This window comes from Mugil cephalus, chromosome 18 (assembly GCF_022458985.1).
Source record: "Mugil cephalus isolate CIBA_MC_2020 chromosome 18, CIBA_Mcephalus_1.1, whole genome shotgun sequence".
NCBI lineage: Eukaryota > Metazoa > Chordata > Actinopteri > Mugiliformes > Mugilidae > Mugil > Mugil cephalus.
In genome coordinates this window covers 4,419,072-4,435,837 of record NC_061787.1, presented here as the reverse complement: position 1 = coordinate 4,435,837, position 16,766 = coordinate 4,419,072, and the positions used below count along the sequence as shown (strand labels likewise).

The window sequence follows — 16,766 nt, the reverse complement described above, 5'->3', positions numbered from 1 at the left end:
ATTATGTGGTGAAAGTTCAATCGACTAGTCTCTGCAGACTAGTTCAGGGATGGGCGACCCGAGTGGCCCCTGGCTTCATTTTTGCGAAATATATAAAAAACATTTCCTAGCGCATCCACCAGCTATTCTACATCAGCGAGGAAGAACCCCGGGCCAGTAGGTGGCGATAATGCCCCATAATGCTGGTGGCATCCGCTGACATAGACATAGAACAGTTCTGCAGGAAAAATATCGATGTTTGAATTGTAAAAATGAGCAAAATAAGTTCTTGCGCGTTATGTTGGTTTGCTGTGCAGCAGGTTTGAGCCGTCTTTGAATGGTAATTTTTATTTATGAAAGCCCTTTGAACTTGTAAAAAAAAAAAATCAAAGTATGTTCAAACCCTTTGTTGTTGAAGACTGAATTCTTTATACATGCATTTGAGCATGAAATATATCGAGATACAGTCATATATGTTGGTTCAATAAAAATATGTATGCGCTTATTTAAAAAATATATTATATATATTTAAAATGTTTGCTATATATCTGGTTAGGAAGTTCATTTAAATCATTTACATTGCCCATCCCTGGACTAGATGTAGCACCTCAGACCATAAACACTGTCTGACACTTCTAATGTACCTCTTGCATAACTTCCGTCTCTCGTGTGGTGCATTCACTGACATCAAGGACAAAAGACACTTTCTCTACAAAAACAGCAGCAGTGTCGGCTAATAGAATTCAGCTAGTATTAAATGGTAGCATCCACGTTGTACATGTCCATGTAGTGACTCGTCGACACTTCATGATACAACAGCCTTTAAAACCTTTAGTACCGACACGTGTTTCTATTATTTTGACATCCCATTTTTGTCCCTAGACGAGGCTAAATAACTGAAAACCTTTAACGTTTGTTCCAATTTAACAGAACCACAAACTACAGCCTCCATTACACTGTTGAATTACAACCTTTTTACCCAGTTACAATATAGACTGAACTTTATAAAAGGCAGGACTGTTATATAAAAATGGATTTGTTTTCTCTAGTGTACCTAATAAACTGGCAAGTGCGCGCGTGTATATTCTACACTTTCATAAGTTAAATAATTTCCCAGCGCTCGTCATTTGGCAGCCGAGACACCGGGTTTCATTCTGGTGATGTATGGCGTCCTGTCCGTTCCTCTGTGCAGCCTCTAATGAGGAATGTGCTTCCCAGCCTGAGATTTTATTTCTTCTCCGACAATAAAAAAAAAAAAACACCAGACTCCGTCCCAAGAAACAGCAAAGGTGTTTTATGTGATTGTATGAGATATACAGTAGTTCATCTTCAGCGTGTTTGTGTCTGCGTCAGAGGAATTAATTTAACTGTCCACAAAGGAGCGGGTCACGTGGTGTGATCGGAAGAGTTAAAAATTCATATCTGCCGGACAGAATTGCATCACGCCTCAGTTTGACGGTTAAACAATCTGATTTTACGCCGTCTCCATAGAAACGGAGCGTGGACTCCCTGGACTTCCTGGTCCCCCTGCAGCACGAGCTGCGGCATCGGCTTCCAGGTGCGTCAGCGCTCCTGCAGCAACCCGACGCCTCGCCACGGCGGCCGAGTGTGCGTGGGCCAGAACCGCGAGGAGAGGTAAACAACACACACACACACACACACACACACACACATGCTTACCCATTTGTTGACAGGTACTGATTAAAGTAAATACAGGCTGTGTTTGAGCATGTGTGCACATTTTTAAAAATTTTTATTTTTTTTTTTCTAATTTGCAACTTGCAGTTCAGAAATATGACTTCGACTCTGACTTTTTGTTTTCTTCTTTTTCTTTTTTTCCTCCTCACTTCTGTCCAACTGTGTGACAGCCAATTAAGGAATGAGTGGGGTAGGCCTGTGCCTGGGTAATTATCTGGCTTTCACACACAGACCGCGTTTTGAAGCTTTGGAAGCTTCGCCGTAGAATAATCGCCTTTTTAAAGTTGTTTGCATGGTTCCTAAGCAACCGACAAGGCCTTAAATTAATCAGTTTTTCAAGGAAAAAAGGTACAAAGAAGCACAAAGAGACAAAGAAGCACAGGTAGAAAAAGGTCAAGAATTGTGTTAAAAGTTTTGTCCCTTCAGTTTGTTGTGGTTATTTCAAAGTTTGCTTGACAGCTTCCCCTGCGTTTTAATATCGGCCTGAATTATAATTCCCTCCCGGAAAAGCTCGGGTTAGTTTTCATGAGCGGTGATGTTTTTCATCCAGCTGTTAACCAGAGGTGAAGACAGAAAAAAGCGCAAACATTTCAAGGGGGGTGTACAGGGAAGAGAAAAGAGGTAAACTGTCGCCATGACAACAGAAGCAGCATCGTAATGGACGAGTAATTGGATGCGGCCTTTAAGGATGAACCTGATATTATTAGTATTTTTCTTTTTTTTTTTTTTTTTAGGTCTCCTTCTACTCTCGTTTCACTTTTTTTATTTGCTCTCTTCCTCCTCTGACCATCCACCCTTTCCGTTTTTTTTTTACTTACTCATTGCCGCTCCTGGTGGAACGGTCCTTGAGAAAAGAAAAGAAAAGAAAAAAAAGCCGGGAGCCCTGAGGAAAATATACGCAGTGACCGGCACAGCCCAGTTACTCGGCAACCGCACCAAAAAAAAAAAAAAAAAAAAACGTCGGCTGGCACTAAAGACCACGGGAGGCCAGAAGCAGATTCTTTGCCACCCCCTCTATTTCTCTCTCTCAGCTTTAATCTCATTTGTTTCATCTCCTCTTCCTGTTCTGAGGTACTTGCACTGTTCAGATATTCAAAACACCTTAGGTCAGTTAGGGGCCAGCTGGGACGGCTGGAAAAGAATCATTGTGCAGTGTGTGTGTGTCTGTGTGTGTGGATAGAAGAGATAGAAATCCTGTTACCAGACGACTATCAGTTTACCTGAGGGAGAGAAAGGAAGCTCAAAAACGTGTGTCTTCAGTATGAACGTGTCCAGGTGTGTCAGGAATCTTTAACGCCAGCACTCGGAAAGCAAATGGGTAAAACTTGTCGTTGAATCCGCGCGGCGCCATCTGTCGTTTATAGTCGCTCCATACGAGCTTTAATCTGCGTTAATGGCACGAGAAGGACTGGCACTCTGACGGCTTTTCGCTTTTACCAAACGATTCTTTTAATGCGGCGACGGGCTTTTATTTTATGGCGCTCCTTTCAGAGGTGTTAGGCATCTGCGCTGAGGCGTCTTTTGTTCTTACACTTTCGACTGGAGTTCACGGATTAACGCGGCCGCCTTATGTCCAGACATGCGCGCGTCTGACGTGAGAACGTAAACACACAGATATTCCCCAAAAAACAACAAAGCTAAACCTCTTTTTTTTTTTTTTTTTAGTGTGTGTGTGTGTCTTTTTCGCCAACACTCTATTTCCATTTCCATTAAGTTTGATTGTTTGCAGCGAGCAGAGCTTTTAAAGATAAAGCTAATGCCGTGAAGCCCCGGCCGTACGCAGCGGCAGCAGCAGCGCTACGGGCTTAAATCTGTCTGGTTAATGCCTGCGTTTATGAACCTTCTGTTGGCATTTCCCTCAGCACACTGACAGCGTCCGCACTGCTTACTCAGCCTATAGCGGCTAATTAGCCCCGTTTTAGTCTGATCAGCTCTGTGTGTTTTAGAGGAGGAGAGAGGAGGATAAGATAACAAAGAGTGGTCGGAAATGATTAAAGCGTGCATGGTGATGATTTAGGACTGAATCGGTCGCAGGGTTTTGTTTTTTTTTTTTGTATTGTGTTGCAGCAGAAGGGCCACAAGGGCATTCGCGCAAGTGTCTATGTGAGCGCGTGCATCTTTCTCCTCCTCTGAGGCGTGCACAAGATTGCAATCCACACTTGTCCTCTCTTTTCAACACTCCTCCTCCTCCTCCTCCTCCTCCTTACTGTATCATCCCACTGCCAGCATGCAGATTAGTGAAAGCGGAAAGGAAGACACAGCTCTGAGTAATTTACAAACACGGTGTACAGAATGTAGTTTTTGAATAGCTGGTTATTTGTGAGCAGCACAATAGAAAACGTCTAGTCTGAGCCTCTGGAGGAAGGCTGTAAATTAAAGCTATTTTAGCCCGAGAAGTCTCAACGGTGCCAAAAACACAACAAAATAGCTATAAAAGCAATTTTATAGTGCGCGTAAAAGTTAAAACATAAATTAAACGGCTCTAATAAGCCTGGCAATCGTCTGCCGTTAATGTATAATGAGGATTGAGCAGTTAAAGTATTTCAGACGTCGCAGTAATCCCGCCTTGTGAAACGACGTAATTAGAGATGATGCATGCATCTTTGTGGCTGTTTTTTTTTTTTTTTTTTTTTAATAGTCCCCGTCAATGAATAATGCAAAGCCGTATACGCACGTTCATTAAGATTTGAGACGGAGCCTCCTCCGCCGCCACCGCGCCTCGGCCGTGTTCGGGTTGGTACATATACAATACAGTATGTCCGGGCTCCCGGCGGCGTTCTCCGCGCTCCACACATCAAAGAGACGTGACGGGTTTGTAAAGGTTTCTTTCAAGTGAAGTTTACACGCCTTCTCAGACATCCCTGTCTTGTGGTCTGGATTCTTTGTAGCTATTCCTGTACGGTGCAGAGGTTTTTCAGAGGAGCGGTGACGTCTTCGGTGCCCTTCACGTATAATTTTAGTGGTCTGACAGCTAAAGCAGCCATTCTGTTTTCCACAGACAGCCCAGAGGAGCGGCGTACATGATCCAATAAGTGACGCTCCATTGTCAACGCTTGTAAACTGTCCCTCCTGTCATTTATTATATTAGTAATTACAGAACACAGTTGCGTAATTAGAGAAAGACGGATTTATCGTTGTTTTTTTACGATAGCGGTGGATCAAATAAGTCGTCCGAGTATGCACTTCAGCTATATGGAGTGTTTTAGCAAGTTAAAAATAGTTCTGATAAACCCAAAGCATGCTATCTGCCCAACTTAAAACAGGAGACAGAACATGAACTGAATATAAATCACCACCGCGATGTCACCCAAAGGTTTCCTAAAGAATCTCAATGTGGAGGACGTTGCTAGTCGGCCCCTCGCTCCACAGCAAAGAGGTGGAGCATGATGAGTGGACCTGTGGCAACGCGGTCACTCAAATTAGCCGCACCCATAGTTAGTTACGCATAACTTAAACTCTGTCGCTCATTGCGTTTGCATGCACAGCTCAATCGGAACTATACTCAAAATTCAACTTTCTGAATGCGGTCCTTGTGCCAGTTTACATGCAACAGAGAAAATCGAATAACTAACAGGAACATGTCTTCGTCCTCCGAAACACTAGGTGGCGATATGTGTCTTGTCAGTAGGTTAATACGGCCTCCTTTCTGGTTCACCTATTACGTCGTATATAAATAACTAGAGTCATTCATGCAGCAAACCGGCATTTCAAACAACAACCAGATGGATAATAGTTCAGCTTTTTTAATCTCATACGTAATGTGCGCACTATTTATGGTGCAGATAAGATGGCGCTATCCCTCAGGTGGTTCTTCTACCGGCTCTGTTTACCTTCTTCTTCTGCAACCGGCCTTCTTGGATGTTTTTGTTCCATGGTCATACGCCAGCGCAGCAATCATGGAGCGTGCACACACACATTGTCCAGTTAAAGTCAAATTAAGGCGTATACATGGCGGAGAAAATCAATTTCCAATCACATTATCTGGGCGTCCTAAGGAGTAACGTGTTTACATGCACTTCAGTTGTCCAGTTAAAGTCGGATTAAGGCAATAATTTTTTCACGTGCATGTAAACGTACTGATGAATGGAGCATTTATTTAGCTCTTGAGTTTTTGTCCCAAGCTTTAAAGTGGACGTGAAACAAACAGAACATACACCAACATAGTTAAAGTTTACATATCTTAAACATGATGCTGATATAAAACATCGTAAAAATCAGCCATTTTAAAGAAAATCAGCTTTCAAAATGCATTTCTGCTACGTTTTGTTGCTCCACCATCTCTTTTTTACGCCACTCCCTACGTCATTGGATAGGTTTGTTGCTATGTCTATCGCTATTGAAGACGACGCAGTTTAGGGAGAGAATATGTCAGAGATTTTTCTCTTGAGGTTCAGCGGATCCGGGAGGAGAGAGTCTGCAACACTTCATGGTGTACACGCTGTCGCTGTTCCCCAATGAGTCTTTGTGCTGTTTATTTCTGCACCACAGTTGGACATTTCTACACGGAGGTCAATTTTCCGAGACAGCCTGAAGAGTTCATTTGAGCGACTGCTTTTTTCTTTTGTCACTTCCAAGTCGCTTCCATTTTTCAGTCTTGTTGCTGCTTGAGAGAGACAAAACCAGCCAGCAAAGACAGCAGATCATTTATCAGTGCACCAGATATTTTAATCAGGAGACGGTGGAGACTGAAGTCGTAAGAATGAGACTGGACTTCAGCAGAAGAAGCAGGAAACTTGGACGCTGATGAGCCGTTTGCATTGAAGCAGGACAAGCCGGTGTTGTTTGAACAGCTTGTTGCAGTGCCTCTAAGGCTAATTAAGTCGAATAAACTCCTGTTCTCGAGCTTCTTTCGTTTCCTTTGGGGATTTTAAAGCTTTATAATCTGATGGCCGTAATTGCTTTTGTCACTTTTGCTGCCAGATTGTCGGTTGTTTGGCTATATATACAATTAGACGCGAGTGCAATTAAAACGGTCCAATACCCTTCATCCAATTTCATCATTTAAAGGGGGAGTGTGCATTTAATGGCCATTATTACGCAGAAAATATATGAAGAAAATCCATTGTTGTGTTTCTTCCCAGATACTGTAACGAACACCTGCCCTGCCCACCACACGTCTACTGGTCGGCGTGGTCGGCATGGGAACGCTGCACCGTCCCTTGCGGCGGAGGCATCCAGTCGCGGCGCAGGACCTGCGAGAACGGCAACGACTGCCCTGGGTGTGGTCAGGTATGTGTCACACACACAAAAAAATAATAAAAAAAAACCTCTGAAAAGATCTCTACTACCAATTGTTGAGGGGCTAAGCCTGAGAACAGTTGATGCGATGAACAGCGAGTTGTGATGAAACCGGAACATCTAACACGACCAAATCCCCTGGCTGTATTTATGTGTGGCAGCAGGCATCAGATTTATTACCAAGACCTATTTAATACCACGCGCACACACACACACACACACACACACACACAGTAACCACTGCACATATGAACGGGCTTATTTTCTGCCACAGAGCTTTCTCCAAAGCACAGATGATGCAAGGAAGTGTTGAAATACGAGCCTTGTTGACAGAATGATGTGATGCTTGTGTTATTTCTGGTGCTATCATCGCACACACACACAAACACACACAGTGACACACACACACTCCCTCATCTGCAGTCCTGGTAAAAATAAGAGAATGAACATGATAGCTGTAGCGTCTCATGTCCCTCTTGGAAATGGATTAAAGGATATGGGTCAGGGCCTTGTGGATGCATGGGATCCTTGAAGTGTTCTTCTGTTTGTTTGTGTCTTTGTCGTCATGCCAGAGATGCGCATTTTTGGCATTGTTTAAGCAAACTGTGTGCATTTTTTTTCTTTGCATCTGCACGTATGTAGAATGATTTTCCGGGACACAGACGTTCACTTCTTTTCACATTAAAGTGATGACGGGTGAAATTTGTTCTCAGAGAAAAAATCAATCCAATGCGGAAAAGACACGTTTAGCTGTAAAAACACATCCTACAGGTTGTGTAATGGCCTGTAGTGAAGCTAAATAATACACTGCCAGCGTTACGACGCATCCCACACACACAAGGCTCTGCCACCTCAAGAACACATGTAGCATCTGATAATTGCCCATGACACATTAGTACCTGGCTGCATGACACCCACAATGAAAAGTCTGACCTCCCATTAAGTAGCAATTTACTAGTGACACCATATCATCCAGTGTTACACATCCTGCTTCCTCACTCTCACTCTCTCACACACACCAAAACGCACACATTCACATATGACAACGCATTTCTGTTGTTGCACAGCAGCCACTATCTTCACTGAATCGTCCCAGGGTGAATTTGTTTAACCTAACCCCAACCCTACCCCAGACCCTACGCACCCTACGCACCACCCCTGAAATGTAACTATGTGTAACGGCAACGCAGACGGTAGTAGTGTGTTTTCACTTTTGTATTCCCAGCTGCTTCTCCAAGTTTCAAATAGATTGTTTTGGACCAATAAATATCGAACACATCAAAGAAGGAGGAGGTTCGAGGATACATATGTATAACTTTTGCAGAAGGGAAACAGGAAGTAGAAACAAAAATTCACAGCTCCTATAGAGGGTATGCATATGACGTCACTTCCACCTGGGGCCACGCCCCCTGAGGGGTAAAAACATGGTGAAACGTATCAGTAAATACCCTCTCATTTGGAAAAGTGGAGTTAGTTTTAGCTCATTTCAGTTATGATAAACGTAGCTAAATAAAAGATGCTAACGCTAAGAGCTTTATTGAGAAGTAACGTTAGCAATATAATAGTGTTGTAGCATTAAAACCACGTGATCACAAATATTCATTTTATTATTCAAGCTGTTTATTTCATTGTTATTTATTGTTGGAACTGAAATAGTTACTGTCGGACGTAACTACGCCAACACAACAACATCCACAAACTTATCTGACAGCCCTCCAGAACTTAAGAAGTAACTTAAGGTTTGACTTCATCAGACAAATACAGCATAAATTAATATTACCTGACACTAAATGTGAACCACAACACCAGGTTTCTGTGTCTGGATTCCAGTTGTTTCTTCTAATGTAGCGAAACATTTACTCCTCAGCTAACTGTGATGTCACGTTCGTACCCTCCGTTAACGAGACAGACTGACGAGCACACGAGTATAAATGACTCGCGCCGGCTTAGGTTAAGCCGTCTAGTACCTTAAACGAGCCTTCAGTGCCTCATCGCCACTTGTTTGTCCAAACCCTCGGTTTGGAGAAGCGCTCAGGTCTCAGTTGTTGGAGATGTTAGACATAGTATTTTATTGGTGTCAGGGGACGAGACAAACCTGATCCGGGTCAGCGGAAAAGGCCAAATGAGTGTCTCCTACGAACGCGGCGCTCCATCTGTCTGTCCTTCTTCCTCCTTTTTGCTCTTGGACTGTGACTTGTTGTCCCCTTTTCCCTTTGTTTTGTTTCCTCATCGACTCCCTGTCTTCTAGCGTTGTGACACGGGCTTAATTGGGGCCGGCGCAGCCACCAGAGTTGTAATTACATGCAGACTTCACAGACACCTCGTTGCCAGGAAGGACTTTTTATTTGGACAGCTTGTATTTTAGCTGCATATTTACTCCGATCAAAGAAACATTTGCTGCCTTTCATTTACTACTGTGATAAGGTGCTAAATGGCACAGCTGTTACTGTATAACAATTGCCTCAATGCGCTTCTATAAACAGGTACATCTTGAAGGCGGTTTCGCTATTAGCTGAGTATTTCATCGCTCGACGAGAGATGGGAGCGAAGTTCTTTTAATTTCATCAAGTACCCCAAAAAAAAAGTGTGATGGAGTTCATTTTTAAGTGCCATCTGTCTGCGTTTCATCCCCCGGACACGTCGATATTTAATTAAAACCGGAGGAGACCACGCACACATGTTGGAGCCGCTGTCATCACAGCTACTTTTTTTTTTTTAGATTTAGCCTCCTACTGAGACCTGAACGGAGCCCAGTCTACATCTTATACTCTTATGCATATTCAGTATTTGTGTTGATGTGGTCGCAGTTACCTGTGCTCAGCTCCAGGTCACATGTCAGGCTGCAGATTCACAAGACTCCTGGAACTATTTGAAGAGTGTGCAAAGCTGCACCACAGTCGGTGATAAAAAAACGTTCTGCTGCAGTGGTGTCGATATGACTCCTAGCATGCTATAAAGTGAATCACTGAGCAAAAACAACATAGTCCATGCGGTTGTTACTTGTTTTTTTGTGACTCTATTGATCCCTGAAGTTTCTTTGCCGATACCTCAGGCGCATACAGACTAGCTCAACTGAAGTTAGCAGGTATTCAAGTCAAGGGCAAAGTTTTTTTGTTTTTTTTTTTCGACTGTGCAACGCCGCTACCCTGAAAACAAAATGCTCCCACGCGCTTCAGAACGAACTCTCTCAAACCCGCGCTGCCCCGTGTGTCATTGCCAAGAACATCGGCTTCGGTGTTAATGTAATCAACATATTTTTTTATTATTTTTTTTTTTCCTCCTAGGGCGTTCTTGGCCTCATTTTGCTGATTCAAAAGGCCACATGACTGCAACTTCATCAGTCTGCGCCCTGGTCCGTGCAGCACGTCCGTCTCGTTTCACTGTATCTGCACTGTTTGAATCCCTAGAGCTACTGGCAAAAATCTGGGGCTGGAAATAAACAGCAGCCCAGCGACGACGCCCTCTACCATTAGTGCAGCTCTTAACCGCGTCTCCTCCTGTGTGACGACTCCTCAATTCTGCAGTGAGTTAACCTTGGATAAATTGGAAGAAAAATAATAATTTCCCTCCTGCAGCATTGAAGCAGTGACTCATAATTCAAACAGGTTGTCTGTTCTAGTTGTGAAAAGCTGTATTTCCACTTAGATGCAGAAGTCACGTGAACTTCTCTTCTAGGTAGCAGCTTTTCTAGGAAACAGTCGCACCAATCCGGACTGTAGGTTAGCGTCCTGTTGCTCCCAGACGCTGGAACTCACTGTTAAGCCTTCTTGAGGTGTTGTGGGCTTAAAGTAACTTAATTAAACATCGGTGAAGAGAGGTGCCCACTCGAAAAACCCCAACGATGTGCCGCTTGTTGTTGCTAACTGGTAGCTGGCTGCTAGCAACAACTGCTGGTCAGTTTCCAGTCGGACTGGGCTTCTAAATGTATTTTATCACAAGAGATTGTGGCATCTTAACATAAACACTTCACGATCGACCTTTTTCCCCACCCAAAAAATACACATTGAGATTAAGTAAGTATTTCATTCAGTTCTTTTTGTTTTACTTCAGAAAGCAGTTGTTTAAATGTCACCGCCCGTTCTCATTCATTTGAGCTTTACACAAACACACTTTGAAAGTGCAATTTCATTCATTATTACACAGGATAATAAGTAACAGTCCTCTGATGTGTGGATGGAGGAATCAATGAGATTATAAAGGAGACTAAAGAAGAGGGAGGGGTTTGTGAATTGGATGTTTCTGAACCTAAGTTACATAACTTCATTTAATGCACAACATTCTGTTACGTTAAAAAGCTCCGACACTTACGGCACATATGAGAGAAGCTAGTTCTGTCTTTAAAGTCGGTGCTGGTGTTTTCTTTAAATCCCAGTATTAGATAAAAGAAAATGTTCCCTGAGACCTGTGCTGTCTTCATGAATATATCACTCACTGCGGTGTCTGCTGCTTTGTACAGTAAAGCACATCAAATATCTCTCATATCCGAGGATCAAGAGGAACCTTTTCTTCTCTGTCGAATCTGCCTCCCGGAGTTAAAATAAGTCAAACGAAAGGCCGCGCAGAACTGACGGCGCACACGGCTGCCTAATAAAATAGAGAGCTGTTCTATTTACCTGCGAGGAGCTCAGTCGTTTCAGCCTGGTTGTGAAATGAAAGTTAAGCACGCTGTGTTTGTGTAGGCAGACCGATGCACGAACACACTCGTGTATTTTTTTTTTTTTTTTTTTTTTTTTGCATTGTTGGGTGTCAGTGTGTGTGTGTTTGTGTGTGTGTGTGTGTGTAGCCTTCTCCCAGCCCGGTGCAGGCTTCATTAGAAAGAGAAAGGGAGAGGAGTGAGTGGTTGACAAAGTGCGCTGTGGTCGGCGCCGCTAATTGAGCTGATGTGTCACAGAGACTTGAAGAACATTAGGACTCCGTCTCCACGGCCTCGGTAGATAAAGATGTAAGCACCGGGGAGGATGTAGTGATGGTGGAGGGGGAAGAGGGGGGGGGCGATGGAGGTATTAGTCACACTCACATGCGGACTGTACACTTAAACATGAAAGTACAAGTGTGTAAATGTAGCCATCTTTGTATTCATCAGCGCCTTCCTCTCTCTCACACACACACATATTGGAGCCACCTCCCAGTCCAATAAGAATCATAATGAGTGTAATGATGGTAAGAGGCTGGAGAGGCACGACTCCTTATTATTCACCTCCCACAGCTGACCGGAAAAACCACAGAGCCCCTTTTGCACACTTTGTATTTCATCCACACACACATACAGAATTAAAGACATGCAGTTTATTTCACCCTCCACTCAGTATTCCTACGTTCATATAGGACATATGTAGCGCTTCTAAACACACATGGTGTGACGTGTCGGTTATTTCTTTTTTTGTTGTTTAGGGTGACCAGACATAACCCTGATTCCTGGGGACAGTCCCCGTTTTAGATGACCTGTCCCCCGGCTAAAGCTGTCCCTGAAAATGTCCCTAATTTTAGCTTTTTATGAATGAGGGAAAAAAATGTTGCGCACAGACTATAGTTATTATGGTAACCAGTCGTGCTGATGTTGACGTTACAGACATAGCAGTTTAAATATGAATAAATATGTCAAAGAACATGAAACCGTAATTGTCAGTCAGTATGTTTACATGCACAACTGAATTAAGCTGTGCTCAAAATTTGACTTTCTGAATGAGGTCCTTGTCCCAGTTTACATGCAACGGAGAAAATCGAATAACTGACGGGAACACGTCCTCCTCCTCCACACTAGGTGGCGATATGTGTTAATACAGCCCCCTTTCAGGTTGACCAATTACATCATATAATAAACAAGAGCCGCTCGTGCAACAGACCAGCATTTCATACAACAACCAAATGGATAATATTTAAACGTTTTTAATCTCGTATGTAATATGCGCACTACTTTTGGTGAAGATAAGATGGCGCTATCCCTCAGGTGGTTCTTCAACTGGCTTTGTTTACTTTCTTCTTCTTCTGCAGCTGTCTTTCTTAGATGTTTGTTCCGGGGTCATACGCCAGTACATCGGTTGTGAAGCATTGTCCAGTTAAAGTCCAATTAAGGCGTATACGTGCTGGAGAAAATGATCTGGATTTCTTAGTCAGATAAGGAGAACGTGTTTACATGTACTCAAGTTGTCTAGTTAAAGTCGGATTAAGGCAATAACTATTTTTTTCATGTAAACGTACTGGCTGTTTCTGCTATTCATGATAATGTTTAATTTTTATTTACTTATTTATTTATTTTTACCTCCAAGTCGTAAATGTCCCCAGATTTACACATCAGCGCTAACATGGGGCCACGCAAACATGTTTTACTACTAGTGTGAGATTATTCTACAGTATTTATTCATTATCACAGTAAAATATTCCATCCTTATTAAAGCTACTGCATTAATTGTTGTGAACACATGATTATGCCGATGTTCATATGTTAAAATAAGGAAAGAGACTGAGGAGCCTGAGACTTCCCAAACACACACATAGACTTTCTTTCTCTTCATTTTTTTATTTTTTGTATCCCCTCAGTCTATGATAGCAAAAAAAAAATAAAATAAAAAATAAGGAGCAGAGAGGACTGTGGATGGAGACAGAATGAGATAGGAGCTGCCTGAATCCATAACCCAGCCATGCATAAACTTATAAGCACGCACGCGCTTCCCAAAAGACGGTGCCGGGGTGCCGGGCTGAGGCAAAAACTTTCACTCAATAGTAAAGTTGACAGCTTTGCATACGCACACACACACACACAAACAACCCGACCACTACTTCCAGACTGACCGGCCAAGCGACTTGTTTGGGTGAGGCACTAAAGATGCTATCAAGCGTCCTCCTACACGGCCCTCCTGAGCCCCAGACAGAAACCCATTACAGAGCCTCCGGTCTCTGAGCAGCTGCCTGTTAAAGGTGTTTCACAGCATAAAATCGCTGCTCCCCATTCGGCCATAACGCGCGTCGCCGCTTTAGCCCGGGGAGGAGGGGAAGAGCGGGGGTTGGTTGGGTGCATGAGTGAAAAATTAGCGGACTAATTGAATCCAATTTTGTGTTCCACATGGCACTTGTCGCATTCGGCTGCGTTCCGCCGTGTTCGCTGCATTTCGCTTCTCTGAAAGAGGCAGTGGCTGAGTGAAGTGTGCAGGTTGTTTTGTCTTGTGGTTGCGTTGTTTTTGTTTTTGTTAGCTCACCGCTGTCAGCTGGAAGCAACGAGATAAGACATCTGGGAAAAATGTTTTTCAGATGTGGCCCCTTTTCTTTTTTCTTTTTATTTAGACACTCTTGCAATGGTCAACATATAATGTATGTCTAAGAAGACTTTATGCATGAATTGTGCAGCCCAAAGACAGTTTGCACCTCCTTGAACAGACCTCCACGTTAAAATACCCAACTTTACACTAGGAATAGCTACGTTTACCAGCCGGTCCATAGAACTCACCTATTAACATTTATTTTGCCTCTTTGAGTGACGGGTGGCTGCCACCGTACGTCTCCAAACGTCCGGCTCAGTGTCACCTGCTAAGCTCCACTCCGCTCTCAAACCCCTTTGCCTAATGATGGATTACCGGCGAAAAGCTCTTCAAGGAATCCTGTGGGCGACATCACGGAGAGCTCATTCATCTTTCTTTCAGGGGTCATGGTGGAAACCTGACCCCTTCTTCTTCTTCTACTACCACTCCTGGTTTTATATGGTCTTTATATGGGACCATTGATTTAATGAGTCCACGGTACAGATATTATATAAAGCCTATGTGTCTTTTTATGAGGCTGAGTACAGTATATACTGACCGCCCTTCTGTGAACTGCGTATACTTAAACTGTAGTTAATGTGGATTCCTTCGGAGACCGTGAATGAGGTTTAGCTTTAAACCCAGTAATTATCTCCTTAGCCCTGTGCATCGACACTAATCCTCAGAGAGTACAGGGAGAAACGCTTACCAGACAAGGCTCATTAAATATTTACTGTGTTTGGCCACCATCAACAACTCACACCAACAAACACCCACAGATCGTTTGCATTTGGTTCGCTTGGTTTTTCCCTTTTTTTTTTTTTTTTTTTTTTCTCCTCCTCATCATTGGCTGATAATCACAGATCGCGGCGATGTTAAATATTAATGTCGCGGCGATGATTGCGGCCGTGGACGGAAGAGAGGCGGGAATTGCGGCGGTAGGCGACACCCTCATTCATCACGGGGGCCTCTAACAGAATCTAAATCCTCCCTGTGTTCTTAACCTTGGCCCCCCGGGGGGGTGGGAGGAGGGGGTGGGGGTGGAGGGGTGTGAGAGGCATAGAAGAGGGAGATGAAACGGAGATTGGGGAGGAAGAAGAAACGTGGAGATAGAGATGACGCGTGGTGAGTTATGAGCGGTGTGAGAAAAGGAACCAAAAAAAAAGAAAAAACAGGGAGAAAGGAATATAAAGACAGATGGATTCAACGTGAGAGCATGAGAGAGGAGGGGAGGGGGGTAAAGGAGGTGAAAAATTGGCCTGCGTACTGTATAATGTAAAGAGCTCCTCTCCTCAGCTGACCTGTCATCCTATCCCATGCGACAGGTTGACGGATGAGCAGAAAGGAGCTCTTATCTTATTTTGCCAAGGTCTGGCCGTCGCTCAAGAAAGTCCTATTCAGCATAAATAAACAAGAGAAGGGAGGGAAACGGCGGCCGTCTTCTCTTCTACGGTGTCATTTACCTCAATTGTTCTCCCCCCCGCCCTCCCCTCCCCTCTTCACTTCTTATTTCTTTCACTGGGCACAAAAGAAGGAGTTGGACCGGCTGTCACCGACCTATTATTTTCTTCAATATTCAAACATAGCACCACAGAAGAAGTAGATTATTTCTTAAATAACTAGACAAATTGGCTGACGTGGAGGGAGAGGGGGAGGCGGAGGGAGAGGGAGAGGGAGAGGGAGAGGGAGAGCCTCGCTGCTGTGTTTTTTATTTTTCCTGCCTCCCTCGTGAAGCCGGATGCGGACGCTCTGACGGCCGCCATTAATGTCGTCTTCTTCTTCTACACCTTCTACACTTTCCTCTCTGTCTCCAAGTCTCCTCCTCTCCCCTCGGTTATGAATTAAATTTGATCAATGATCTTCAATAATAAGTAAGACAAAGGGAAATAGGTAAGATTTAGTTTCCACTCTCGCCTGCAGACTTCTTCAGAGACGTCATCTGGTACAAGTGTCGTTTTAAAAAGGTGCTCGGTCTGAATATTTATAGTATCGTTACCAATGCCAGTATCGGTACTGGATCAATATAAGAATATGAGATTGATGCTTTTGTTACAGCTTCTCTCTGAGTCTGTGTGCGTCAGGAGCTTCTCCATCTCCACCTGTAGTAAAAGGTGGATATGGACAGAGTTTGACTCTCAAATCCTTCCATCACAGCAGCATCTCACAGCTGGACGTGATGCTGTTATTGAAATGCGTCGGCACTCGGAAGAGAAGACAATTACACTGGATGCAGACTCACTCTGTGGTGGAAAATGAAGGAGCCAACACTTCCCTCTCTGAGCAATTTTTAGATTTATTATTACACTGTTGCTTTTGTTTACTTATTTTGCTCAACTGACTTTGTTGCTGATTTTATTTTCCATTGTTGTGGTGTTGCTTATATTTCTGTCACATTGTTCCTTTTTCTTGTTTTGCACTAATGACTTTTTATTCTAAAACAATTGTGTGTAGAAAAAGAGGAATTATTTAGATTTTATACTATTAAATTGTTTGTAACTAGTTAAGAAAAAAACAGTTTATTTACCAAATTATTTGTCCTGTATTTTGTTATAATCATAATAAACTATCCAAAAAAAGTGTTGAATAAGGTCAGCTGGACTTTCTTGAAGACGTTTCGCC

The 16,766-nt window shown here is 43.3% G+C and overlaps 1 protein-coding gene across 2 annotated transcripts in view; it reads left to right on the top strand.

The window, feature by feature from the left end:
• sema5a (sema domain, seven thrombospondin repeats (type 1 and type 1-like), transmembrane domain (TM) and short cytoplasmic domain, (semaphorin) 5A) overlaps nt 1–16,766 on the top strand; it is a 151,689-nt gene that overhangs the window by 99,137 nt on the left and 35,786 nt on the right. For both annotated transcript variants that reach the window (XR_007110754.1, XM_047568522.1), the window contains exons 14-15: nt 1,471–1,614; nt 6,759–6,906. Coding sequence is in view for 1 of the 2 variants with exons in the window: in XM_047568522.1 (XP_047424478.1) it covers nt 1,471–1,614; nt 6,759–6,906 (292 nt within the window). In the remaining variant the exon portion in view is untranslated. The remainder of the gene's footprint in view (nt 1–1,470; nt 1,615–6,758; nt 6,907–16,766) is intronic.